The sequence below is a fragment of the Bufo bufo genome, chromosome 3, assembly GCF_905171765.1.
Source record: "Bufo bufo chromosome 3, aBufBuf1.1, whole genome shotgun sequence".
NCBI classification, from domain to species: domain Eukaryota; kingdom Metazoa; phylum Chordata; class Amphibia; order Anura; family Bufonidae; genus Bufo; species Bufo bufo.
In genome coordinates, this window is record NC_053391.1 from 16,160,470 (window position 1) to 16,187,459 (window position 26,990).

General features: G+C 41.8%; 1 protein-coding gene across 1 annotated transcript in view; it reads left to right on the plus strand.

The window, feature by feature from the left end:
• LOC120993533 overlaps window positions 1-25,105 on the plus strand; it is a 26,530-nt gene extending 1,425 nt beyond the window's left edge. The window contains exon 2 of the mRNA XM_040422015.1: window positions 25,082-25,105. Within this exon, the coding sequence (XP_040277949.1) occupies window positions 25,082-25,105 (24 nt within the window). The remainder of the gene's footprint in view (window positions 1-25,081) is intronic.
• The last annotated feature ends 1,885 nt before the right edge of the window (window positions 25,106-26,990 follow it).

Here is a 26,990-nt window from a genome sequence, read left to right on the forward strand (position 1 = left end):
TCAAAAAAATCAATTTCCGCTAACTTGTGCCCAAAAATTTTTTTTTATATGAACTCGCCATGCCCCTCATTGAATACCTTGGGGTGTCTTCTTTCCAAAATGGGGTCACATGTGGGGTATTTATACTGCCCTGGCATTTTAGGGGCCCCAAAGCGTGAGAAGAAGTCTGGTATCCAAATGTCTAAAAATGCCCTCCTAAAAGGAATGTGGGCACCTTTGCCCACCTAGGCTGCAAAAAAGTGTCACACATCTGGTATCTCTGTATTCAGGAGAAGTTGAGGAATGTGTTTTGGGGTGTCTTTTTACATATACCCATGCTGGGTGAGATAAATATCTTGGTCAAATGCCAACTTTGTAAAAAAAATGGGAAAAGTTGTCTTTAGCCAAGATATTTCTCTCACCCAGCATGGGTATATGTAAAATGACACCCCAAAACACATTCCCCACCTTCTCCTGAGTATGGAGATACCAGATGTGTGACACTTTTTTGCAGCCTAGGTGGGCAAAGGGGCCCACATTCCAAAGAGCACCTTTCGGATTTCACAGGTCATTTACCTACTTACCACACATTAGGGCCCCTGGAAAATGCCAGGGCAGTATAACTACCCCACAAGTGACCCCATTTTGGAAAGAAGACACCCCAAGGTATTCCGTGAGGGGCATGGCGAGTTCCTAGAATTTTTTATTTTTTGTCACAAGTTAGTGGAAAATGATTATTTTTTAAAAAAAAAATTTTTCATACAAAGTCTCATATTCCACTAACTTGGGACAAAAAATAAAAACTTCCATGAACTCACTATGCCCATCAGCGAATACCTTGGGGTCTCTTCTTTCCAAAATGGGGTCACTTGTGGGGTAGTTATACTGCCCTGGCATTCTAGGGGCCCAAATGTGTGGTAAGGAGTTTGAAATCAAATTCTGTAAAAAATGACCTGTGAAATCCGAAAGGTGCTCTTTGGAATATGGGCCCCTTTGCCCACCTAGGCTGCAAAAAAGTGTCACACATCTGGTATCCCCGTACTCAGGAGAAGGTGGGGAATGTGTTTTGGGGTATCATTTTACATATACCCATGCTGGGTGAGAGAAATATCTTGGCAAAAGACAACTTTTCCCATTTTTTTATACAAAGTTGGCATTTGACCAAGATATTTATCTCACCCAGCATGGGTATATGTAAAATGACACCCAAAAACACATTCCTCAACTTCTCCTGAATACAGAGATACCAGATGTGTGACACTTTTTTGCAGCCTAGGTGGGCAAAGGGGCCCATATTCCAAAGAGCACCTTTCGGATTTCACAGGTCATTTTTTACAGAATTTGATTTCAAACTCCTTACCACACATTTGGGCCCCTAGAATGCCAGGGCAGTATAACTACCCCACAAGTGACCCCATTTTGGAAAGAAGAGACCCCAAGGTATTCGCTGATGGGCATAGTGAGTTCATGGAAGTTTTTATTTTTTGTCACAAGTTAGTGGAATATGAGACTTTGTATGAAAAAAAAACAAAAAAAAAAAACATCATTTTCCACTAACTTGTGACAAAAAATAAAAAATTCTAGGAACTTGCCATGCCCCTCACGGAATACCTTGGGGTGTCTTCTTTCCAAAATGGGGTCACTTGTGGGGTAGTTATACTGCTCTGGCATTCTAGGGGCCCAAATGTGTGGTAAGGAGTTTGAAATCAAATTCTGTAAAAAATGACCTGTGAAATCCTAAAGGTGCTCTTTGGAATATGGGCCCCTTTGCCCACCTAGGCTGCAAAAAAGTATCACACATCTAGAATCTCCGTACTCAGAAGAAGTTGGGGAATGTGTTTTGGGGTGTCATTTTACATATACCCATGCTGGGTGAGAGAAATATCTTGGCAAAAGACAACTTTTCCCATTTTTTTATACAAAGTTGGCATTTGACCAAGATATTTATCTCACCCAGCATGGGTATATGTAAAAAGACACCCCAAAACACATTCCTCAACTTCTCCTGAATACAGAGATACCAGATGTGTGACACTTTTTTGCAGCCTAGGTGGGCAAAGGGGCCCATATTCCAAAGAGCACCTTTCGGATTTCACAGGTCATTTTTTACAGAATTTGATTTCAAACTCCTTACCACACATTTGGGCCCCTAGAATGCCAGGGCAGTATAACTACCCCACAAGTGACCCCATTTTGGAAAGAAGACACCCCAAGGTATTCCGTGAGGGGCATGGCGAGTTCCTAGAATTTTTTATTTTTTGTCACAAGTTAGTGGAAAATGATGATTTTTTTTTTTTTTTTCATACAAAGTCTCATATTCCACTAACTTGTGACAAAAAATAAAAACTTCCATGAACTCACTATGCCCATCAGCGAATACCTTGGGGTCTCTTCTTTCCAAAATGGGGTCACTTGTGGGGTAGTTATACTGCCCTGGCATTCTAGGGGCCCAAATGTGTGGTAAGGAGTTTGAAATCAAATTCTGTAAAAAATGACCTGTGAAATCCGAAAGGTGCTCTTTGGAATATGGGCCCCTTTGCCCACCTAGGCTGCAAAAAAGTGTCACACATCTGGTATCTCTGTATTCAGTAGAAGTTGAGGAATGTGTTTTGGGGTGTCTTTTTACATATACCCATGCTGGGTGAGATAAATATCTTGGTCAAATGCCAACTTTGTATAAAAAAATGGATAAAGGTGTCTTTTGCCAAGATATTTCTCTCACCCAGCATGGGTATATGTAAAATGACACCCCAAAACACATTCCCCACCTTCTCCTGAGTACGGAGATACCAGATGTGTGACACTTTTTTGCAGCCTAGGTGGGCAAAGGGGCCCATATTCCAAAGAGCACCTTTCGGATTTCACAGGTCATTTATTACAGAATTTGATTTCAAACTCCTTACCACACATTTGGGCCCCTAGAATGCCAGGGCAGTATAACTACCCCACAAGTGACCCCATTTTGGAAAGAAGACACCCCAAGGTATTCCGTGAGGGGCATGGCGAGTTCCTAGAATTTTTTATTTTTTGTCACAAGTTAGTGGAAAATGATGATTTTTTTTTTTTTTTTTTTCATACAAAGTCTCATATTCCACTAACTTGTGACAAAAAATAAAAACTTCCATGAACTCACTATGCCCATCAGCGAATACCTTGGGGTCTCTTCTTTCCAAAATGGGGTCACTTGTGGGGTAGTTATACTGCCCTGGCATTCTAGGGGCCCGAATGTGTGGTAAGGAGTTTGAAATCAAATTCTGTAAAAAATGACCTGTGAAATCCGAAAGGTGCTCTTTGGAATATGGGCCCCTTTGCCCACCTAGGCTGCAAAAAAGTGTCACACATCTGGTATCTCCGTACTCAGAAGAAGTTGGGGAATGTGTTTTGGGGTGTCATTTTACATATACCCATGCTGGGTGAGAGAAATATCTTGGCAAAAGACAACTTTTCCCATTTTTTTATACAAAGTTGGCATTTGACCAAGATATTTATCTCACCCAGCATGGGTATATGTAAAAAGACACCCCAAAACACATTCCTCAACTTCTCCTGAATACAGAGATACCAGATGTGTGACACTTTTTTGCAGCCTAGGTGGGCAAAGGGGCCCATATTCCAAAGAGCACCTTTCGGATTTCACAGGTCATTTTTTACAGAATTTGATTTCAAACTCCTTACCACACATTTGGGCCCCTAGAATGCCAGGGCAGTATAACTACCCCACAAGTGACCCCATTTTGGAAAGAAGACACCCCAAGGTATTCCGTGAGGGGCATGGCGAGTTCCTAGAATTTTTTATTTTTTGTCACAAGTTAGTGGAAAATGATGATTTTTTTTTTTTTTCATACAAAGTCTCATATTCCACTAACTTGTGACAAAAAATAAAAACTTCCATGAACTCACTATGCCCATCAGCGAATACCTTGGGGTCTCTTCTTTCCAAAATGGGGTCACTTGTGGGGTAGTTATACTGCCCTGGCATTCTAGGGGCCCAAATGTGTGGTAAGGAGTTTGAAATCAAATTCTGTAAAAAATGACCTGTGAAATCCGAAAGGTGCTCTTTGGAATATGGGCCCCTTTGCCCACCTAGGCTGCAAAAAAGTGTCACACATCTGGTATCTCTGTATTCAGTAGAAGTTGAGGAATGTGTTTTGGGGTGTCTTTTTACATATACCCATGCTGGGTGAGATAAATATCTTGGTCAAATGCCAACTTTGTATAAAAATATGGGAAAAGTTGTCTTTTGCCAAGATATTTCTCTCACCCAGCATGGGTATATGTAAAATGACACCCCAAAACACATTCCCCACCTTCTCCTGAGTACGGAGATACCAGATGTGTGACACTTTTTTGCAGCCTAGGTGGGCAAAGGGGCCCATATTCCAAAGAGCACCTTTCGGATTTCACAGGTCATTTTTTACAGAATTTGATTTCAAACTCCTTACCACACATTTGGGCCCCTAGAATGCCAGGGCAGTATAACTACCCCACAAGTGACCCCATTTTGGAAAGAAGACACCCCAAGGTATTCCGTGAGGGGCATGGCGAGTTCCTAGAATTTTTTATTTTTTGTCACAAGTTAGTGGAAAATGATGATTTTTTTTTTTTTTCATACAAAGTCTCATATTCCACTAACTTGTGACAAAAAATAAAAACTTCCATGAACTTACTATGCCCATCAGCGAATACCTTGGGGTCTCTTCTTTCCAAAATGGGGTCACTTGTGGGGTAGTTATACTGCCCTGGCATTCTAGGGGCCCAAATGTGTGGTAAGGAGTTTGAAATCAAATTCTGTAAAAAATGACCTGTGAAATCCGAAAGGTGCTCTTTGGAATATGGGCCCCTTTGCCCACCTAGGCTGCAAAAAAGTGTCACACATCTGGTATCTCCGTACTCAGAAGAAGTTGGGGAATGTGTTTTGGGGTGTCATTTTACATATACCCATGCTGGGTGAGAGAAATATCTTGGCAAAAGACAACTTTTCCCATTTTTTTATACAAAGTTGGCATTTGACCAAGATATTTATCTCACCCAGCATGGGTATATGTAAAAAGACACCCCAAAACACATTCCTCAACTTCTCCTGAATACAGAGATACCAGATGTGTGACACTTTTTTGCAGCCTAGGTGGGCAAAGGGGCCCATATTCCAAAGAGCACCTTTCGGATTTCACAGGTCATTTTTTACAGAATTTGATTTCAAACTCCTTACCACACATTTGGGCCCCTAGAATGCCAGGGCAGTATAACTACCCCACAAGTGACCCCATTTTGGAAAGAAGACACCCCAAGGTATTCCGTGAGGGGCATGGCGAGTTCCTAGAATTTTTTATTTTTTGTCACAAGTTAGTGGAAAATGATGATTTTTTTTTTTTTTTTCATACAAAGTCTCATATTCCACTAACTTGTGACAAAAAATAAAAACTTCCATGAACTCACTATGCCCATCAGCGAATACCTTGGGGTCTCTTCTTTCCAAAATGGGGTCACTTGTGGGGTAGTTATACTGCCCTGGCATTCTAGGGGCCCAAATGTGTGGTAAGGAGTTTGAAATCAAATTCTGTAAAAAATGACCTGTGAAATCCGAAAGGTGCTCTTTGGAATATGGGCCCCTTTGCCCACCTAGGCTGCAAAAAAGTGTCACACATCTGGTATCTCTGTATTCAGTAGAAGTTGAGGAATGTGTTTTGGGGTGTCTTTTTACATATACCCATGCTGGGTGAGATAAATATCTTGGTCAAATGCCAACTTTGTATAAAAAAATGGGAAAAGTTGTCTTTTGCCAAGATATTTCTCTCACCCAGCATGGGTATATGTAAAATGACACCCCAAAACACATTCCCCACCTTCTCCTGAGTACGGAGATACCAGATGTGTGACACTTTTTTGCAGCCTAGGTGGGCAAAGGGGCCCATATTCCAAAGAGCACCTTTCGGATTTCACAGGTCATTTATTACAGAATTTGATTTCAAACTCCTTACCACACATTTGGGCCCCTAGAATGCCAGGGCAGTATAACTACCCCACAAGTGACCCCATTTTGGAAAGAAGACACCCCAAGGTATTCCGTGAGGGGCATGGCGAGTTCCTAGAATTTTTTATTTTTTGTCACAAGTTAGTGGAAAATGATGATTTTTTTTTTTTTTTCATACAAAGTCTCATATTCCACTAACTTGTGACAAAAAATAAAAACTTCCATGAACTTACTATGCCCATCAGCGAATACCTTGGGGTCTCTTCTTTCCAAAATGGGGTCACTTGTGGGGTAGTTATACTGCCCTGGCATTCTAGGGGCCCAAATGTGTGGTAAGGAGTTTGAAATCAAATTCTGTAAAAAATGACCTGTGAAATCCGAAAGGTGCTCTTTGGAATATGGGCCCCTTTGCCCACCTAGGCTGCAAAAAAGTGTCACACATCTGGTATCTCCGTACTCAGAAGAAGTTGGGGAATGTGTTTTGGGGTGTCATTTTACATATACTCATGCTGGGTGAGAGAAATATCTTGGCAAAAGACAACTTTTCCCATTTTTTTATACAAAGCTGGCATTTGACCAAGATATTTATCTCACCCAGCATGGGTATATGTAAAAAGACACCCCAAAACACATTCCTCAACTTCTCCTGAATACAGAGATACCAGATGTGTGACACTTTTTTGCAGCCTAGTTGGGCAAAGTGGCCCATATTCCAAAGAGCACCTTTCGGATTTCACAGGTCATTTTTTACAGAATTTGATTTCAAACTCCTTACCACACATTTGGGCCCCTAGAATGCCAGGGCAGTATAACTACCCCACAAGTGACCCCATTTTGGAAAGAAGACACCCCAAGGTATTCCGTGAGGGGCATGGCGAGTTCCTAGAATTTTTTATTTTTTGTCACAAGTTAGTGGAAAATGATGATTTTTTTTTTTTTTTTTTTCCTACAAAGTCTCATATTCCACTAACCTGTGACAAAAAATAAAAACTTCCATGAACTCACTATGCCCATCAGCGAATACCTTGGGGTCTCTTCTTTCCAAAATGGGGTCACTTGTGGGGTAGTTATACTGCCCTAGCATTCTAGGGGCCCAAATGTGTGGTAAGGAGTTTGAAATCAAATTCTGTAAAAAATGACCTGTGAAATCCGAAAGGTGCTCTTTGGAATATGGGCCCCTTTGCCCACCTAGGCTGCAAAAAAGTGTCACACATCTGGTATCTCTGTATTCAGTAGAAGTTGAGGAATGTGTTTTGGGGTGTCTTTTTACATATACCCATGCTGGGTGAGATAAATATCTTGGTCAAATGCCAACTTTGTATAAAAAAATGGGAAAAGTTGTCTTTTGCCAAGATATTTCTCTCACCCAGCATGGGTATATGTAAAATGACACCCCAAAACACATTCCCCACCTTCTCCTGAGTACGGAGATACCAGATGTGTGACACTTTTTTGCAGCCTAGGTGGGCAAAGGGGCCCATATTCCAAAGAGCACCTTTCGGATTTCACAGGTCATTTATTACAGAATTTGATTTCAAACTCCTTACCACACATTTGGGCCCCTAGAATGCCAGGGCAGTATAACTACCCCACAAGTGACCCCATTTTGGAAAGAAGACACCCCAAGGTATTCCGTGAGGGGCATGGCGAGTTCCTAGAATTTTTTATTTTTTGTCACAAGTTAGTGGAAAATGATGATTTTTTTTTTTTTTTTTCATACAAAGTCTCATATTCCACTAACTTGTGACAAAAAATAAAAACTTCCATGAACTCACTATGCCCATCAGCGAATACCTTGGGGTCTCTTCTTTCCAAAATGGGGTCACTTGTGGGGTAGTTATACTGCCCTGGCATTCTAGGGGCCCAAATGTGTGGTAAGGAGTTTGAAATCAAATTCTGTAAAAAATGACCTGTGAAATCCGAAAGGTGCTCTTTGGAATATGGGCCCCTTTGCCCACCTAGGCTGCAAAAAAGTGTCACACATCTGGTATCTCCGTACTCAGAAGAAGTTGGGGAATGTGTTTTGGGGTGTCATTTTACATATACCCATGCTGGGTGAGAGAAATATCTTGGCAAAAGACAACTTTTCCCATTTTTTTATACAAAGTTGGCATTTGACCAAGATATTTATCTCACCCAGCATGGGTATATGTAAAAAGACACCCCAAAACACATTCCTCAACTTCTCCTGAATACAGAGATACCAGATGTGTGACACTTTTTTGCAGCCTAGGTGGGCAAAGGGGCCCATATTCCAAAGAGCACCTTTCGGATTTCACAGGTCATTTTTTACAGAATTTGATTTCAAACTCCTTACCACACATTTGGGCCCCTAGAATGCCAGGGCAGTATAACTACCCCACAAGTGACCCCATTTTGGAAAGAAGACACCCCAAGGTATTCCGTGAGGGGCATGGCAAGTTCCTAGAATTTTTTATTTTTTGTCACAAGTTAGTGGAAAATGATGATTTTTTTTTTTTTCATACAAAGTCTCATATTCCACTAACTTGTGACAAAAAATAAAAACTTCCATGAACTCACTATGCCCATCAGCGAATACCTTGGGGTCTCTTCTTTCCAAAATGGGGTCACTTGTGGGGTAGTTATACTGCCCTGGCATTCTAGGGGCCCAAATGTGTGGTAAGGAGTTTGAAATCAAATTCTGTAAAAAATGACCTGTGAAATCCGAAAGGTGCTCTTTGGAATATGGGCCCCTTTGCCCACCTAGGCTGCAAAAAAGTGTCACACATCTGGTATCTCTGTATTCAGTAGAAGTTGAGGAATGTGTTTTGGGGTGTCTTTTTACATATACCCATGCTGGGTGAGATAAATATCTTGGTCAAATGCCAACTTTGTATAAAAAAATGGGAAAAGTTGTCTTTTGCCAAGATATTTCTCTCACCCAGCATGGGTATATGTAAAATGACACCCCAAAACACATTCCCCACCTTCTCCTGAGTACGGAGATACCAGATGTGTGACACTTTTTTGCAGCCTAGGTGGGCAAAGGGGCCCATATTCCAAAGAGCACCTTTCGGATTTCACAGGTCATTTTTTACAGAATTTGATTTCAAACTCCTTACCACACATTTGGGCCCCTAGAATGCCAGGGCAGTATAACTACCCCACAAGTGACCCCATTTTGGAAAGAAGACACCCCAAGGTATTCCGTGAGGGGCATGGCGAGTTCCTAGAATTTTTTATTTTTTGTCACAAGTTAGTGGAAAATGATGATTTTTTTTTTTTTTCATACAAAGTCTCATATTCCACTAACTTGTGACAAAAAATAAAAACTTCCATGAACTTACTATGCCCATCAGCGAATACCTTGGGGTCTCTTCTTTCCAAAATGGGGTCACTTGTGGGGTAGTTATACTGCCCTGGCATTCTAGGGGCCCAAATGTGTGGTAAGGAGTTTGAAATCAAATTCTGTAAAAAATGACCTGTGAAATCCGAAAGGTGCTCTTTGGAATATGGGCCCCTTTGCCCACCTAGGCTGCAAAAAAGTGTCACACATCTGGTATCTCCGTACTCAGGAGAAGTTGGGGAATGTGTTTTGGGGTGTCATTTTACATATACCCATGCTGGGTGAGAGAAATATCTTGGCAAAAGACAACTTTTCCCATTTTTTTATACAAAGTTGGCATTTGACCAAGATATTTATCTCACCCAGCATGGGTATATGTAAAAAGACACCCCAAAACACATTCCTCAACTTCTCCTGAATACAGAGATACCAGATGTGTGACACTTTTTTGCAGCCTAGGTGGGCAAAGGGGCCCATATTCCAAAGAGCACCTTTCGGATTTCACAGGTCATTTTTTACAGAATTTGATTTCAAACTCCTTACCACACATTTGGGCCCCTAGAATGCCAGGGCAGTATAACTACCCCACAAGTGACCCCATTTTGGAAAGAAGACACCCCAAGGTATTCCGTGAGGGGCATGGCGAGTTCCTAGAATTTTTTATTTTTTGTCACAAGTTAGTGGAAAATGATGATTTTTTTTTTTTTTTTCATACAAAGTCTCATATTCCACTAACTTGTGACAAAAAATAAAAACTTCCATGAACTCACTATGCCCATCAGCGAATACCTTGGGGTCTCTTCTTTCCAAAATGGGGTCACTTGTGGGGTAGTTATACTGCCCTGGCATTCTAGGGGCCCAAATGTGTGGTAAGGAGTTTGAAATCAAATTCTGTAAAAAATGACCTGTGAAATCCGAAAGGTGCTCTTTGGAATATGGGCCCCTTTGCCCACCTAGGCTGCAAAAAAGTGTCACACATCTGGTATCTCTGTATTCAGTAGAAGTTGAGGAATGTGTTTTGGGGTGTCTTTTTACATATACCCATGCTGGGTGAGATAAATATCTTGGTCAAATGCCAACTTTGTATAAAAAAATGGGAAAAGTTGTCTTTTGCCAAGATATTTCTCTCACCCAGCATGGGTATATGTAAAATGACACCCCAAAACACATTCCCCACCTTCTCCTGAGTACGGAGATACCAGATGTGTGACACTTTTTTGCAGCCTAGGTGGGCAAAGGGGCCCATATTCCAAAGAGCACCTTTCGGATTTCACAGGTCATTTATTACAGAATTTGATTTCAAACTCCTTACCACACATTTGGGCCCCTAGAATGCCAGGGCAGTATAACTACCCCACAAGTGACCCCATTTTGGAAAGAAGACACCCCAAGGTATTCCGTGAGGGGCATGGCGAGTTCCTAGAATTTTTTATTTTTTGTCACAAGTTAGTGGAAAATGATGATTTTTTTTTTTTTTTTTTCATACAAAGTCTCATATTCCACTAACTTGTGACAAAAAATAAAAACTTCCATGAACTCACTATGCCCATCAGCGAATACCTTGGGGTCTCTTCTTTCCAAAATGGGGTCACTTGTGGGGTAGTTATACTGCCCTGGCATTCTAGGGGCCCAAATGTGTGGTAAGGAGTTTGAAATCAAATTCTGTAAAAAATGACCTGTGAAATCCGAAAGGTGTTTTTTGGAATATGGGCCCCTTTGCCCACCTAGGCTGCAAAAAAGTGTCACACATCTGGTATCTCCGTACTCAGGAGAAGTTGGGGAATGTGTTTTGGGGAGTCATTTTACATATACCCATGCTGGGTGAGAGAAATATCTTGGCAAAAGACAACTTTTCCCATTTTTTTATACAAAGTTGGCATTTGACCAAGATATTTATCTCACCCAGCATGGGTATATGTAAAAAGACACCCCAAAACACATTCCTCAACTTCTCCTGAATACAGAGATACCAGATGTGTGACACTTTTTTGCAGCCTAGGTGGGCAAAGGGGCCCATATTCCAAAGAGCACCTTTCGGATTTCACAGGTCATTTTTTACAGAATTTGATTTCAAACTCCTTACCACACATTTGGGCCCCTAGAATGCCAGGGCAGTATAACTACCCCACAAGTGACCCCATTTTGGAAAGAAGACACCCCAAGGTATTCCGTGAGGGGCATGGCGAGTTCCTAGAATTTTTTATTTTTTGTCACAAGTTAGTGGAAAATGATGATTTTTTTTTTTTTTTTCATACAAAGTCTCATATTCCACTAACTTGTGACAAAAAATAAAAACTTCCATGAACTCACTATGCCCATCAGCGAATACCTTGGGGTCTCTTCTTTCCAAAATGGGGTCACTTGTGGGGTAGTTATACTGCCCTGGCATTCTAGGGGCCCAAATGTGTGGTAAGGAGTTTGAAATCAAATTCTGTAAAAAATGACCTGTGAAATCCGAAAGGTGCTCTTTGGAATATGGGCCCCTTTGCCCACCTAGGCTGCAAAAAAGTGTCACACATCTGGTATCTCTGTATTCAGTAGAAGTTGAGGAATGTGTTTTGGGGTGTCTTTTTACATATACCCATGCTGGGTGAGATAAATATCTTGGTCAAATGCCAACTTTGTATAAAAAAATGGGAAAAGTTGTCTTTTGCCAAGATATTTCTCTCACCCAGCATGGGTATATGTAAAATGACACCCCAAAACACATTCCCCACCTTCTCCTGAGTACGGAGATACCAGATGTGTGACACTTTTTTGCAGCCTAGGTGGGCAAAGGGGCCCATATTCCAAAGAGCACCTTTCGGATTTCACAGGTCATTTATTACAGAATTTGATTTCAAACTCCTTACCACACATTTGGGCCCCTAGAATGCCAGGGCAGTATAACTACCCCACAAGTGACCCCATTTTGGAAAGAAGACACCCCAAGGTATTCCGTGAGGGGCATGGCGAGTTCCTAGAATTTTTTATTTTTTGTCACAAGTTAGTGGAAAATTATGATTTTTTTTTTTTTTTTTTTCATACAAAGTCTCATATTCCACTAACTTGTGACAAAAAATAAAAACTTCCATGAACTCACTATGCCCATTAGCGAATACCTTGGGGTCTCTTCTTTCCAAAATGGGGTCACTTGTGGGGTAGTTATACTGCCCTGGCATTCTAGGGGCCCAAATGTGTGGTAAGGAGTTTGAAATCAAATTCTGTAAAAAATGACCTGTGAAATCCGAAAGGTGCTCTTTGGAATATGGGCCCCTTTGCCCACCTAGGCTGCAAAAAAGTGTCACACATCTGGTATCTCCGTACTCAGAAGAAGTTGGGGGATGTGTTTTGGGGTGTCATTTTACATATACCCATGCTGGGTGAGAGAAATATCTTGGCAAAAGACAACTTTTCCCATTTTTTTATACAAAGTTGGCATTTGACCAAGATATTTATCTCACCCAGCATGGGTATATGTAAAAAGACACCCCAAAACACATTCCTCAACTTCTCCTGAATACAGAGATACCAGATGTGTGACACTTTTTTGCAGCCTAGGTGGGCAAAGGGGCCCATATTCCAAAGAGCACCTTTCGGATTTCACAGGTCATTTTTTACAGAATTTGATTTCAAACTCCTTACCACACATTTGGGCCCCTAGAATGCCAGGGCAGTATAACTACCCCACAAGTGACCCCATTTTGGAAATAAGACACCCCAAGGTATTCCGTGAGGGGCATGGCGAGTTCCTAGAATTTTTTATTTTTTGTCACAAGTTAGTGGAAAATGATGATTTTTTTTTTTTTTTTCATACAAAGTCTCATATTCCACTAACTTGTGACAAAAAATAAAAACTTCCATGAACTCACTATGCCCATCAGCGAATACCTTGGGGTCTCTTCTTTCCAATATGGGGTCACTTGTGGGGTAGTTATACTGCCCTGGCATTCTAGGGGCCCAAATGTGTGGTAAGGAGTTTGAAATCAAATTCTGTAAAAAATGACCTGTGAAATCCGAAAGGTGCTCTTTGGAATATGGGCCCCTTTGCCCACCTAGGCTGCAAAAAAGTGTCACACATCTGGTATCTCTGTATTCAGTAGAAGTTGAGGAATGTGTTTTGGGGTGTCTTTTTACATATACCCATGCTGGGTGAGATAAATATCTTGGTCAAATGCCAACTTTGTATAAAAAAATGGGAAAAGTTGTCTTTTGCCAAGATATTTCTCTCACCCAGCATGGGTATATGTAAAATGACACCCCAAAACACATTCCCCACCTTCTCCTGAGTACGGAGATACCAGATGTGTGACACTTTTTTGCAGCCTAGGTGGGCAAAGGGGCCCATATTCCAAAGAGCACCTTTCGGATTTCACAGGTCATTTATTACAGAATTTGATTTCAAACTCCTTACCACACATTTGGGCCCCTAGAATGCCAGGGCAGTATAACTACCCCACAAGTGACCCCATTTTGGAAAGAAGACACCCCAAGGTATTCCGTGAGGGGCATGGCGAGTTCCTAGAATTTTTTATTTTTTGTCACAAGTTAGTGGAAAATGATGATTTTTTTTTTTTTCATACAAAGTCTCATATTCCACTAACTTGTGACAAAAAATAAAAACTTCCATGAACTTACTATGCCCATCAGCGAATACCTTGGGGTCTCTTCTTTCCAAAATGGGGTCACTTGTGGGGTAGTTATACTGCCCTGGCATTCTAGGGGCCCAAATGTGTGGTAAGGAGTTTGAAATCAAATTCTGTAAAAAATGACCTGTGAAATCCGAAAGGTGCTCTTTGGAATATGGGCCCCTTTGCCCACCTAGGCTGCAAAAAAGTGTCACACATCTGGTATCTCCGTACTCAGAAGAAGTTGGGGAATGTGTTTTGGGGTGTCATTTTACATATACCCATGCTGGGTGAGAGAAATATCTTGGCAAAAGACAACTTTTCCCATTTTTTTATACAAAGTTGGCATTTGACCAAGATATTTATCTCACCCAGCATGGGTATATGTAAAAAGACACCCCAAAACACATTCCTCAACTTCTCCTGAATACAGAGATACCAGATGTGTGACACTTTTTTGCAGCCTAGGTGGGCAAAGGGGCCCATATTCCAAAGAGCACCTTTCGGATTTCACAGGTCATTTTTTACAGAATTTGATTTCAAACTCCTTACCACACATTTGGGCCCCTAGAATGCCAGGGCAGTATAACTACCCCACAAGTGACCCCATTTTGGAAAGAAGACACCCCAAGGTATTCCGTGAGGGGCATGGCGAGTTCCTAGAATTTTTTATTTTTTGTCACAAGTTAGTGGAAAATGATGATTTTTTTTTTTTTTTCATACAAAGTCTCATATTCCACTAACTTGTGACAAAAAATAAAAACTTCCATGAACTCACTATGCCCATCAGCGAATACCTTGGGGTCTCTTCTTTCCAAAATGGGGTCACTTGTGGGGTAGTTATACTGCCCTGGCATTCTAGGGGCCCAAATGTGTGGTAAGGAGTTTGAAATCAAATTCTGTAAAAAATGACCTGTGAAATCCGAAAGGTGCTCTTTGGAATATGGGCCCCTTTGCCCACCTAGGCTGCAAAAAAGTGTCACACATCTGGTATCTCCGTACTCAGGAGAAGTTGGGGAATGTGTTTTGGGGTGTCATTTTACATATACCCATGCTGGGTGAGAGAAATATCTTGGCAAAAGACAACTTTTCCCATTTTTTTATACAAAGTTGGCATTTGACCAAGATATTTATCTCACCCAGCATGGGTATATGTAAAAAGACACCCCAAAACACATTCCTCAACTTCTCCTGAATACAGAGATACCAGATGTGTGACACTTTTTTGCAGCCTAGGTGGGCAAAGGGGCCCATATTCCAAAGAGCACCTTTCGGATTTCACAGGTCATTTTTTACAGAATTTGATTTCAAACTCCTTACCACACATTTGGGCCCCTAGAATGCCAGGGCAGTATAACTACCCCACAAGTGACCCCATTTTGGAAAGAAGAGACCCCAAGGTATTTCGTGATGGGCATAGTGAGTTCATAGAACTTTTTATTTTTTGTCACAAGTTAGTGGAATATGAGACTTTGTAAGAAAAAAAATAAAATAAATAAAATCATCATTTTCCGCTAACTTGTGACAAAAAATAAAAAGTTCTATGAACTCACTATGCCCATCAGCGAATACCTTAGGGTGTGTACTTTCCGAAATGTGGTCATTTGTGGGTTGTTTGTACTGTCTGGGCATTGTAGAACCTCAGGAAACATGACAGGTGCTCAGAAAGTCAGAGCTGCTTCAAAAAGCGGAAATTCACATTTTTGTACCATTTGTACGTTTGTAAACGCTATAACTTTTACCCAAACCATTTTTTTTTTACCCAAACATTTTTTTTTTATCAAAGACATGTAGAACAATAAATTTAGAGCAAAATTTCTATATGGATCTCGTTTTTTTTGCAAAATTTTACAACTGAAAGTGAAAAATGTCATTTTTTTGCAAAAAAATCGTTAAATTTCGAATAATAACAAAAAAAGTAAAAATGTCAGCAGCAATGAAATACCACCAAATGAAAGCTCTATTAGTGAGAAGAAAAGGAGGTAAAATTCATTTGGGTGGTAAGTTGCATGACCGAGCAATAAACGGTGAAAGTAATGTAGGTCAGAAGTGTAAAAAGTGGCCTGGTCTTTCAGGGTGTTTAAGCACTGGGGGCTGAGGTGGTTAAAAAAATCATGTTTTAGTGTTTCCATATTCTGAGAGCCCTATTTTTATTTATTTTTTAAGTGATTGTCTTAGGTATGGTCTCATTTTTTGCGGGATGAGATGACGTTTTTATTGGTACTATTTTGGGGTGCGTATGACTTTTTGATCGCTTAGTATTACACTTTATGTGATGTAAGCTGACAAAATGTCTTTTTTTGACACCGTTTTTATTTTTATTTTTAAGGTGTTCATCTGAGGGATTAGGTCATGTGATATTTTTATAGAGCAGGTTGTTACTGACGTGGCAATATTTAATATGTATGATTTATTTTATTTATTTAAAGGGAACCTGTCACCTGGATTTGGGGTATAGAGCTGAGGACATAGGTTGCTAGATGGCCGCTAGCACATCTGCAATACCCAGTCCCCATAGCTCTGTGTGCTTTTATTGTGTAAAAAGAACGATTTGATACATATGCAAATTAACCTGAGATTAGTCCTGTCCCTGACTCATCTCAGGGACAGGATTCATCTCAGGTTAATTTTCATATGTACCAAATCTTTTTTTTACACAATAAAAGCACACAGAGCTATGGGGACTGGGTATTGCGGATGTGATAGCGGACATCTAACAACCCATGTCCTCAGCTCTATACACAAAATCCCGGTGACAGGTTCCCTTTAAGTTTTATAACAATAATATCATTTTGAAACAAAAAATATGTTTTAGTGTCTCCATAGTCCGAGAGCCATAGTTTTGGACGATTGCCTTAGGTAGGGTATCATTTTTGCGGGATGAGATGACAGTTTGATTGGCACTATTTTGGGGTGCATATGACTTTTTGATTGCTTGCTATTACACTTTGTGATTTAAGGTGACAATTGCTTTTTTTATACCGTTTTTATTTTTATTTTTTATGGTGTTCACGTGAGGGGTTAAGTCATGTGGTATTTTTATAGAGCAGGTTGTTACGGATGTGGCGATACCCAATATGTCTACTTTTTTTTTTTTTTTACATTAACAGAATAAAAGCATTTTTGAAGCAAGAAAAAAATCATGTTTTAGTGTCTCCATAGTCTGAGCCATAGTTTTTTTTATTTTTTAGGAGATTTTCTTAGGTAGGGGTTCATTTTTTGTGGTATGAGGTGCCGGTTAGATTGGTACTATTTTGGGGGGCATACGCCATTTTGATCGCTTGATGTTGCACTTTTAGTGATGTAAGGTGACAAAAAAATTGTTTTTTTAGCACAATTTTTTTTTTTCTTATGGTGTTCATCTGAAGGGTTAGGTCATGTGATATGCAGCAATACTTAATATGTCTACTTTTCTTTTTTTCCCTATTTTAAATTTTTTTTATTTTTTACTTTATTTTGGGAAAAGGACGCTTTTTTTTTTTTACTTGAAACTTTTAATTTTTTTTTATAAAAAAAACCCACTTTTGTTCACTTTATTTTCCTTTTTATATTTGTCCCACTGTGGGACTTCACCTTTTCAGGGTTTGATCCCCGTTTTAATTCAGTACAATACATTCTGCATTGTACTGAATTGAACTGTCAGCGTCTTGACAGTTGCTAAGGAGACCCAGCCCTCAGGCTGGATCTCCTGGGCTTCCGTAGCTGGCAGGCCCCGATGCCTGTGTAAGGTTTCGGGGCTGCCATGGCAACAATCGGGTCCCCGCCACCGCAGTGCGGGGACCCGATGGCTAAAGAGAGGGAGCGCAAACCTCCCATATGCCGCGGCATATGAGAGGTTAATCCACCGGCATCGGCGTCATCACTGATGCTGGTGGATGCAGCATGGATCTGACTGTCATTAACAGCCGAATCCGTGCTGCTGATTGCAGCAGTGCACATGGGGGGGGGGAAGGACCGCAGGACGAGAATGCTTGTCCTGGGGCGCAAAGTACCGGCCATTTAGGATGAGCATTCGCGTCCTGGGTCGTTAAGGAGTTAAACAATTCTGGACTGCCCATATGATGATGTCATGTGTTTGGAAGCTTCTGTTAGGTTTGTTGGCAACATCGGAGTTAATTAGAGACACACCTGTGGATGTATTTAAATGCACACCTGAAACACACCGCTTCTTTGTGTAGCATCATGGGAAAGTCTAAAGAAATCAGTCAAGATATCAGGATGAGAATTGTGGACTTGCACAAGTCTGGCCCAACCTTGGATGCAAATACAAGATACTTGGTGGTGCCTCGTTCATCTGTACAAGCAATTATACGCAAGTACAAACAAGATGGGAATGTCCAGCCATCATACCGCTCAGGAAGGAGACGGGTTTTGTGTCCCAGACATGTAAGTGCTTTGGTCCGACATGTGAATATCAACCCAAGAACAAAAGCAAAAGAGCTTGTGAAGATGATGGCGGAAGCTGGTAAGATGGTGTCAATATCCACAGTGAAACGAGTGCTGTATCAACATGGGCTGAAAGGCCACTCTGCCAGGAAGAAGCCATTACTCCAAAAGAAACAGAAAAAAGCCAGTCTAATGTTTGCAAATACACACAGGAACAGAGAGGCCTGTGGTCTGACGAAACTAAAATTGAACTTTTTGGCCATAATGACCATCGTTACGTTTGGAGGAAAAAGGGAGAAGCTCGGAATCCTAAGAACACGATCCCAACTGTGAGACTCGGGGGCGGCAGCATCACGTTGTGGGGTGGTTTTGCTGCTGGAGGGACTGGGGCACCTCACAAAATAGATGGCATCATGAGGAAAGAAGATTATGTGGAAATACTGAAGCAACATCTCAAGACATCAGCCAGGAAGTTAAAGCTTGGGCGGAAATGGGTCTTCCAAATGGACAATGACCCGAAGCACACTGCCAAACTGGTTACAAAGTGGCTTAAGGATAACAAAGTCAATGTTTTGGAGCGGCCATCACAAAGCCCTGATCTCAATCCTATTGAAAGTTTATGGGCAAAGCTGAAAGAGCAGGTGCGAGCAAGACGACCAACAAACATGGCTCCGTTACACCAGTTCTGTCAGGAGGAATGGGTCCAAATTCCGACCAACTATTGTGAGAAGCTTGTGGAAGGATGTCCAAAACGTTTGACCCAAGTCATACAGTTTATGATTATTACAAATAGGTTACACAAAACAGACACACACATAAACAGTAATTAAATAAACTATGTTAAATAGACCCGGAAAGAGTAAGTAAAAACCCACTCAGTGTACATGAATACACCAACCAACAAGAATAAACTGAGATAAACGGGTATATCATCAAAAATAAATGCTTTATTGAATAAAAGACACATAAACGAGACATGAGACAACAGATAACATGCTTCCTCAGATGTAGCCATTTTTTAACACAAATGAGAGGGGTGGAGTATGCAATATAAAAAAGGAGGTAGAAAAAAAGGAGTACAGTACCTCACTGATTTCTGTATGTGTAACTGCAACCACAGATATTCAATGTAGGGGCAAGAAACCCTTTGAAGATGCTAAAGTGCAAATGCTGAGTGGCGAAACGCCATATCAATAAGTGGTTGCAGATTACACCGCGACACGTGGATGCATAATGGTTCCATGATGTGGGACCTAATAACAGCCAGCAGAAGGTTAAAGTGCAAGTGCTTTAACCTTCTGCTGGCTGTTATTAGGTCCCACATCTTGGAACCATTATACATCCACGTGTCGCGGTGTAATCTGCAACCACTTATTGATATGGCGTTTCGCCACTCAGCATTTGCACTTTAGCATCTTCAAAGGGTTTCTTGCCCCTACATTGAATATCTGTGGTTGCAGTTACACATACAGAAATCATAATAATTACGGTAATCCTAATTTACCAAAAACAGGAAAGGTTTATTCTGATTTCATGTCAGATATTGAGATAAACATGCAGATGTGTCTTTTTATATAGTGTATGTAAACTTCTGGTTTCAACTGTCTGTGTAAATTCTGCCCCATGTATGTCTGTGCATGTTGCTGTGAGTGTCCGCCATCATACTTCATCTGTAATATTTCTGTTATCCCTGTAAGGGCTCATGAACACGGCCGTTTTATGTTTTGCAGTCTGCAAATTGCTGATCCGCAAAACATGGCTACCGGGTGTGTGCATTCCACAGAACGGCCGGCCTCTAATAGAACAGTCCTAACCTTGTCTGTAATGCCGACAATAATAGGACATGTTCTATTATTTTGCAGAACGGCCATACGGACACGGAATGCACACGGTGACTTTTTTTTTTTTGCGGCCCCATTGAAGTGAAGGGTACGGACATGGAAAAAAATAAGTTACTGTGCAGGAGCCCTAAGGTGGGCCCCCAGAATCAGTTACACTGGTGGGCCCTAAGTGCCCCAGTCCGACATCATATATATAACAGTGATCCATAAACTGTAAGTCATTACCCGCAATGATCTCCATACTTAGGACTGCTGGGATAATATAGATCAGCTCTTTCTAGCGCCCCCTACAGGAAAGTCGGTGACATTTTGTGTTCATTCAGCTGACAGTGCATACAGCCGGTGATAAAGCAGCTGCACGAGGCACGTACAAGAAAGGTGTGAACAGACTGATTGCAAAGGGTTAAGCACGGAATAGCCGTCTCTAGGAAAAGAGCCCAGTTCAGATTCGGATGATGGGAGTGTTTTGCACGGTCCCTTAAATGCTGCCTAGTGAAAATACTGTTACTTTCCCTTTGATGGTTTTTCCTATTTTTACATAAATCAGGTTTAATCAATGCATTTTGAAAAGTTCTACAACTTCCTAATATTCTGTGTTCCAGTATGTCGCCAATTTTAAGATCTCTGCTTGTTGTCAATGACCAGGAACTTTCTGGTTCCAGAGACTCCAGCCTGATCTTGCCCAGCGGCTACTGGTGCATGGCTTCTTACAGTGAGAGCTGGATTAGATCCGCCTAGGTGAGAAATTGAAACCAGAATATAAAGTAAAGCAGGATTGCAGAAAGTCATGGTATACAAGGTTTAAGTGTCTTATAAAATGTGAAAATATTTCTTAAAGGGGTTGTGTCCCTTCAGCAAATAGCATTTATTATGTAGATAAAGTGAATACAAGGCACTTACTAATGTATTGTGATTCTCCATATTGCCTCCTTTGCTTGCTGGATTCATTTTACCATCACATTATACACTTTGTTTCCATGGTTACGACCACCCTGCAATCCAGCAGTGGTGATCGTGCTTGCACAATATAGGAAAAAGCACTAGCCTATGTGTGGTCCCACGGTCCCGGCCACCAGGGAGACCAGCACTTTTTCCTATAGTGTGCAAGCACGACCACCACTGATGGATTTGACGGGTGGTCAGAACCATGAATCCAGCCAGCAAAGGAAGCAATATGGACAATCACAATACATTAGTAAATGCCTTGTATTAACTTTCTCTACATTATAAATGCTATTTGCTGAAGTGAGACAACCCCTTTTAAGACCAAAAAAATGTGTAAATTCCGAATAAAAATCACAGCGGTAATCCAAACATTCTAAACTTTTTTTAAAATGTTTTACTATTGGAAATAATTGGAGAAACATTTTGACTATAATTTTATTGAAAATTTCCTTTGCTAGTAAATATGGTTTCATAGATCCCGATGGTATTGTAAGTTCGGGTCCATAGACCAGCTGTCCCAAAAGGACACTTATCCATAATATGGGGACAAAAAATGTGCCCATGATACGTGAAAAAAAAGGCCTAACAGCGCTCTAGCCTACAATCAGCGGTGTAACTACCATAGTGGCAGACCAGGCGACTGCTATGGGGCCCAGGGCAAGAGGGGGCCCAGTCTTAGTTAGGATAATTTCCTCTTCTACTGGGGGTGAAAACCTGGTCAGAACTCTACCCGCTAAAGGAACAACTTTTAGCAAATAAGGCAGTGGGGAAAATAACCCAAGTGTCATTGACAAGGGTTTAGGCGGAAACCTGTCCTGTGTGGGGCCCCTGGTTTGATCCTTGCTATGGGGCCCTTACTTCTCTATGTACGCCACTGACTACAATGGAAAACAAATAGTTAAAAAATACAAAAATAGCAACACAGACAACCCAAACTGGACCCATAGTCCACCCTAGAGATATCACATTTCCAAACTACCAAAACAAAATGGAGAAACCCTCTTAAAACTGTCTTTGCATGCAGCAAATCGAAGAAAAAAAAGTTAATGGTCTTTAGGGGCCAGACATCTGGTACAGCTACGGTGGTGCTTGAAAGTTTGTGAACCCTTCAGAATTTTCAATTTATCTGCATAAATCTGGCTAGAAAAGTACATCAGATTTTGCAGTGGCGTAGGGATCGCCATAGCAACCATAGCAGTGGCTATGGGGCCCTACGCCACTGGGGGCCCGTCCGGGCCGCCTTCTGTTGATTTATCTTTATTTTTTTTTTTTTTAAATTCACACACACACTACAAACAGCAGCCAGGCCCGAGCCGCGGACCGCCCGCGGCTCAGGCTTGGCTGGGGAGGAGTCAGGACTGGACTGGAGCAGGGCGCACGCAGGGCCGGGCCGACACAGAGGCTGGGGAGGCTCCAGCCAGGCCACTGAGTAAGGAAGATCCAATCATATTCTAACCCCCAGGCGTTCCCATGGTGACAGGGACGCTTGCCTGGGGGTTAGAATATACAGGGCCACGCCGCTCACAGGAGCACATTTATAAACTAATTAGTAACTTTAACTTTAATCATTGACAGTGCTGAATGCTGATCTCTTTACTTGCATTGGATACCTTACTCTGTCTTAGCTCCGGTAACGGTAACAGCAGGCAGTGCGGGGGGGCGGCGCTCACTCACTGACGTCACGCGCCTGCGCCGCCTAGTGGGAGGAGCAGGCGCGTGACAGTGAGTGAGCGCTGCCCGCACTGCCTGCTGTTACCGTTACCGGAGCTAAGACAGAGTAAGGTATCCAATGCAAGTAAAGAGATCAGCATTCAGCACTGTCAATGATTAAAGTTCAAGTTACTAATTAGTTTATAAATGTGCTCCTGTGAGCGTCGGGGAGGGGGATCTGTGGATGGAACCATTTAGGGGAGAGGGATCTGTGGATGGCACGGTTTAGGGGAGAGGGATCTGTGGATGGCACGGTTTAGGGGAGAGGGATCTGTGAATGGCACTGTTTAGGGGAGAGGGATCTGTGAATGGCACTGTTTAGGGGAGAGGGATCTGTGGATGGCACTGTTTAGGGGAGAGGGATCTGTGGATGGCACTGTTTAGGGGAGAGGGATCTGTGGATGGCACTGTTTAGGGGAGGGGGGATCTGTGGATGGCACTATTTAGGGGAGGGGGATCTGTGGATGGCACTATTTAGGGGAGAGGGATCTGTGGATGGCACTGTTTAGGGGAGAGGGATCTGTGGATGGCACTGTTTAGGGGAGAGGGATCTGTGGATGGCACTGTTTAGGGGAGGGAGATCTGTGGATGGCACTATTTAGGGGAGGGGGGATCTGTGGATGGCACTATTTAGGGGAGGGGGATCTGTGGATGGCACTATTTAGGGGAGAGGGATCTGTGGATGGCACTATTTAGGGGAGGGGGATCTGTGGATGGTACTGTTTAGGGGAGGGGGATCTGTGGATGGCACTGTTTAGGGGAGGGGGATCTGTGGATGGCACTGTTTAGGGGAGGGGGATCTGTGGATGGCACTGTTTAGGGGAGGGGGCCCATAAAATTATTTTTGCTATGGGGCCCATGCATTTCTAGCTACGCCCCTGTTTTCACGCGTAAAAGTACGTGAACCTTTGCTTTCAGAACCTGGTGTGACCTCCTTGCGCAGCGATAGCTGCAACAAAACATTTCCAGTAATTGTTGATTGGTCCTGCACATTGGCTTGGAGGAATTTTAGCCCATTCCTCCATACAAAGCAGCTTCAGCTCTGCTATGTTGGTGGTTTACTCCACAAACTCCTCGCTTCAGGTCCTTCCACAACATTACTATTGGATTAGGGTCAGGGCTTTGACTTGGCCTTTCGAGAACTTTCCCTTTCTTCTTCTTTAACCATTCTTTGGTAGAAGGACTTGGGTTTAGGTTCGTTGTCTTGTTGCATGACTTACGTTCTCTTGAGATTCAGCTCACGGACAGATGACATTTACTTTAGAAAATGCTGGTATAATTCAGAATTCATTGGTCCATCAATGATGACAAGGCGTCCTGGCCCAGATACAGGAAAACAGGTCCAAGCCATGATACTACCAGCACCATGTGTCACAGATGGGATGAGATTTTATGAGGGAATGCAGTGTTTTTCTTTTTCCAAACATAACGCTTCTCATGTAAACAATTTTTTTTTTTTTTTCCCTTCATTTGTCCACAGAACATTGTTCCGATACCCCCCTGGCGTGTCCAGGTGATCTTTAGCAAACTGCAGATGGGCAGCAATTTTTATTTTGGAAATCAGCGGCTTTCTCCTTGCAGTCCTGCCATGCACACCATGGTAGTTCAGGTTCTCCTGATGGTGGACTCATGAACATTAACATTTGCTAATGTGAGAGAGGATGAGCGAATCAATTCTGAACTAACCTAATTCATACTGAATATACCCCAAAACATCAGTTTCTAATGAACTGAGAGAAAGAGCACTCTACTTTAGCAGAAATAGTACCCCAGCCAAGGCCTCTCAGGCAGTCACGCATGCTGTGCTCTCTCTTCTCTTTCCTCTCTCTATGCAAATTTGGTTTGGGTAGAATCGATTCAAGTCTGAACCGGAAACAAACCAAATGTCAAAAAGTTTGCTTATATCTAGCTCCTATGTGACCTCGTGGACTATTACACACCTTGCTCCTGGAGTGATCTTTGTTGGTTAACCAGTACCACTCCTGAGGAGGGTCATGTATTTCCTCCATTTATGCACAATGTGTCTCACTGTGGACTAGTGAAGTTCAAACTCTTTAGAGATGGTTCTGTAACCTCTTCCAGGCCGATGAGCATCAACAACTCTTCCACTGAGGTCCTCAGAAATCTTGTTTGTTCATGCCATGATACACTTCCACAAATGTGTGTTCTAAAGATTATTCTTTGATAGATCCTGTTCTTTAAATAAAACAGGTTGTCCATTCATATCTGAATGTCAAATTGATTGAAAACATCTGACTCGCCTTCATAGTCTAAGTATCACATACTTTTGCCACTCAGACATGATTTTGGACGATTTTCTTCTTTCTACTTTTAGGACCTGTATGAAAATCTGATGTAGGTTTAAGTCAAATTCAGGCAGAAAAATAGAAATCCTGAGGGGTTTACAAGCTTTCAAGCACCACTACAAACCTTCGAGAAAAAAAACATGTACAGCTATAACCTCAAGTATCAGACCATATAATCCACTGCTGCAATTTCAGGCACCAAGCCCTTTGTATACATATGAAGGTTCAAGACCACAGAGGCGGCTGCCTACACCCAACTATAGCAATGCTGTACAATACTGGCCATATACCAACATGGGTGAATAATGGCAACGACTCCTTATCAACTAATAAAACCTGAAAAGAAGTAAGACCTGATTGCTTATGAAACAGGGCGTAAGCAGTAACCTTAATAAATAAAGCAATAAACTTAACTTTGCTTAAACTGTAGAGTACAGAAAAGCAAATATTCCCTGACAGACCTTTCATACTGCCATAAACTTTAATTGTTAGCATTATACCAATATGTTTCTATTGTTTTTCTTTTATAATGTCACCACAGGCAGATAAAAAAACTCACAAACGCGTCCATCAGTCAGAAACACAGTATGTCCATACTTATAAACTCTTTGTACAAGAATATAGCTACTATAATACTGCTCCTATATACAAGAATATAACTACTATAATACTGCTTCTATGTACAAGAATATAACTACTATAATACTGCTCCTATGTACAAGAATATAACTACTATACTACTGCTCCTATGTCCAAGAATATAACTACTATAATACTGCCTCCTATGTACAGGAATATAACTACTATAATACTGATGCTATGTACAAGAATATAACTACTATAATACTGCTCCTATGTACAAGAATATAACTACTATACTACTGCTCCTATGTACAAGACTATAACTACTATAATACTGCTCTTATGTACAAGAATATAACTACTATAATACTACCTCCTATGTACAAGAATATAACTACTATAATACTGCTCCTATGTACAAGAATATAACTACTATACTACTGCTCCTATGTCCAAGAATATAACTACTATAATACTGCCTCCTATGTACAGGAATATAACTACTATAATACTGATGCTATGTACAAGAATATAACTACTATAATACTGCTCCTATGTACAAGAATATAACTACTATACTACTGCTCCTATGTACAAGACTATAACTACTATAATACTGCTCTTATGTACAAGAATATAGCTACTATAGGGGGCGGAGCCTAGCCATGCAGCTGAATGGCCACACGAGCTTGAGCTCCTCCAGCATTCCGGCTCATTTACCCTATAAAAGCCTATATTTTACCTGATTATGGGGAAACCTGGCAAAGAAAAGAACAGAGGAAGCTCAGAGTCTACCCCACTGCGCTCCAGACAGCCTGAGATGGAGAAGTTCCTACGAAAAGCACCGAGAGCTGCCGCGCAGAAAGGCGCCAATATGGCGGCGTCTATTGCCCAGGACTCTGACGCAGGAGAGCTATCTGATGCGGGTAGCGGCTCTGATGCTTCAGACAGGAGGCCCAGAGATTCGCCTTTATCAGAGCGGACCCTCCGCCGGGTCCTTGAATCGGCCCTTAAACCTCTTAAACAAGATCTGGCGGACATCAAAGACGATATGAAGCACCTAGGCCAGAGAGTGGTCACGCTAGAGGGTACGCAGGACGCCATTATAGCCTATCAAGGCAAAGCATCAGAAGTATTGGCCTCCCACAAAGCTCTACTGAATGAGGCCTTCCTGAAACTAGAAGACCAGGAGAACCGGAGTCGCCGGCGCAACATACGCATACGCGGCCTACCTGAGTCGATTGCGACGGAGGCCTTACCGACTGTGGCGCGTGAGCTGTTCTCCAAAATGCTTGGGCCAGACAGAGCGGAGGGGATCGTGGTGGAGCGCATACACAGGGCGCTGCGCCCTAGGCC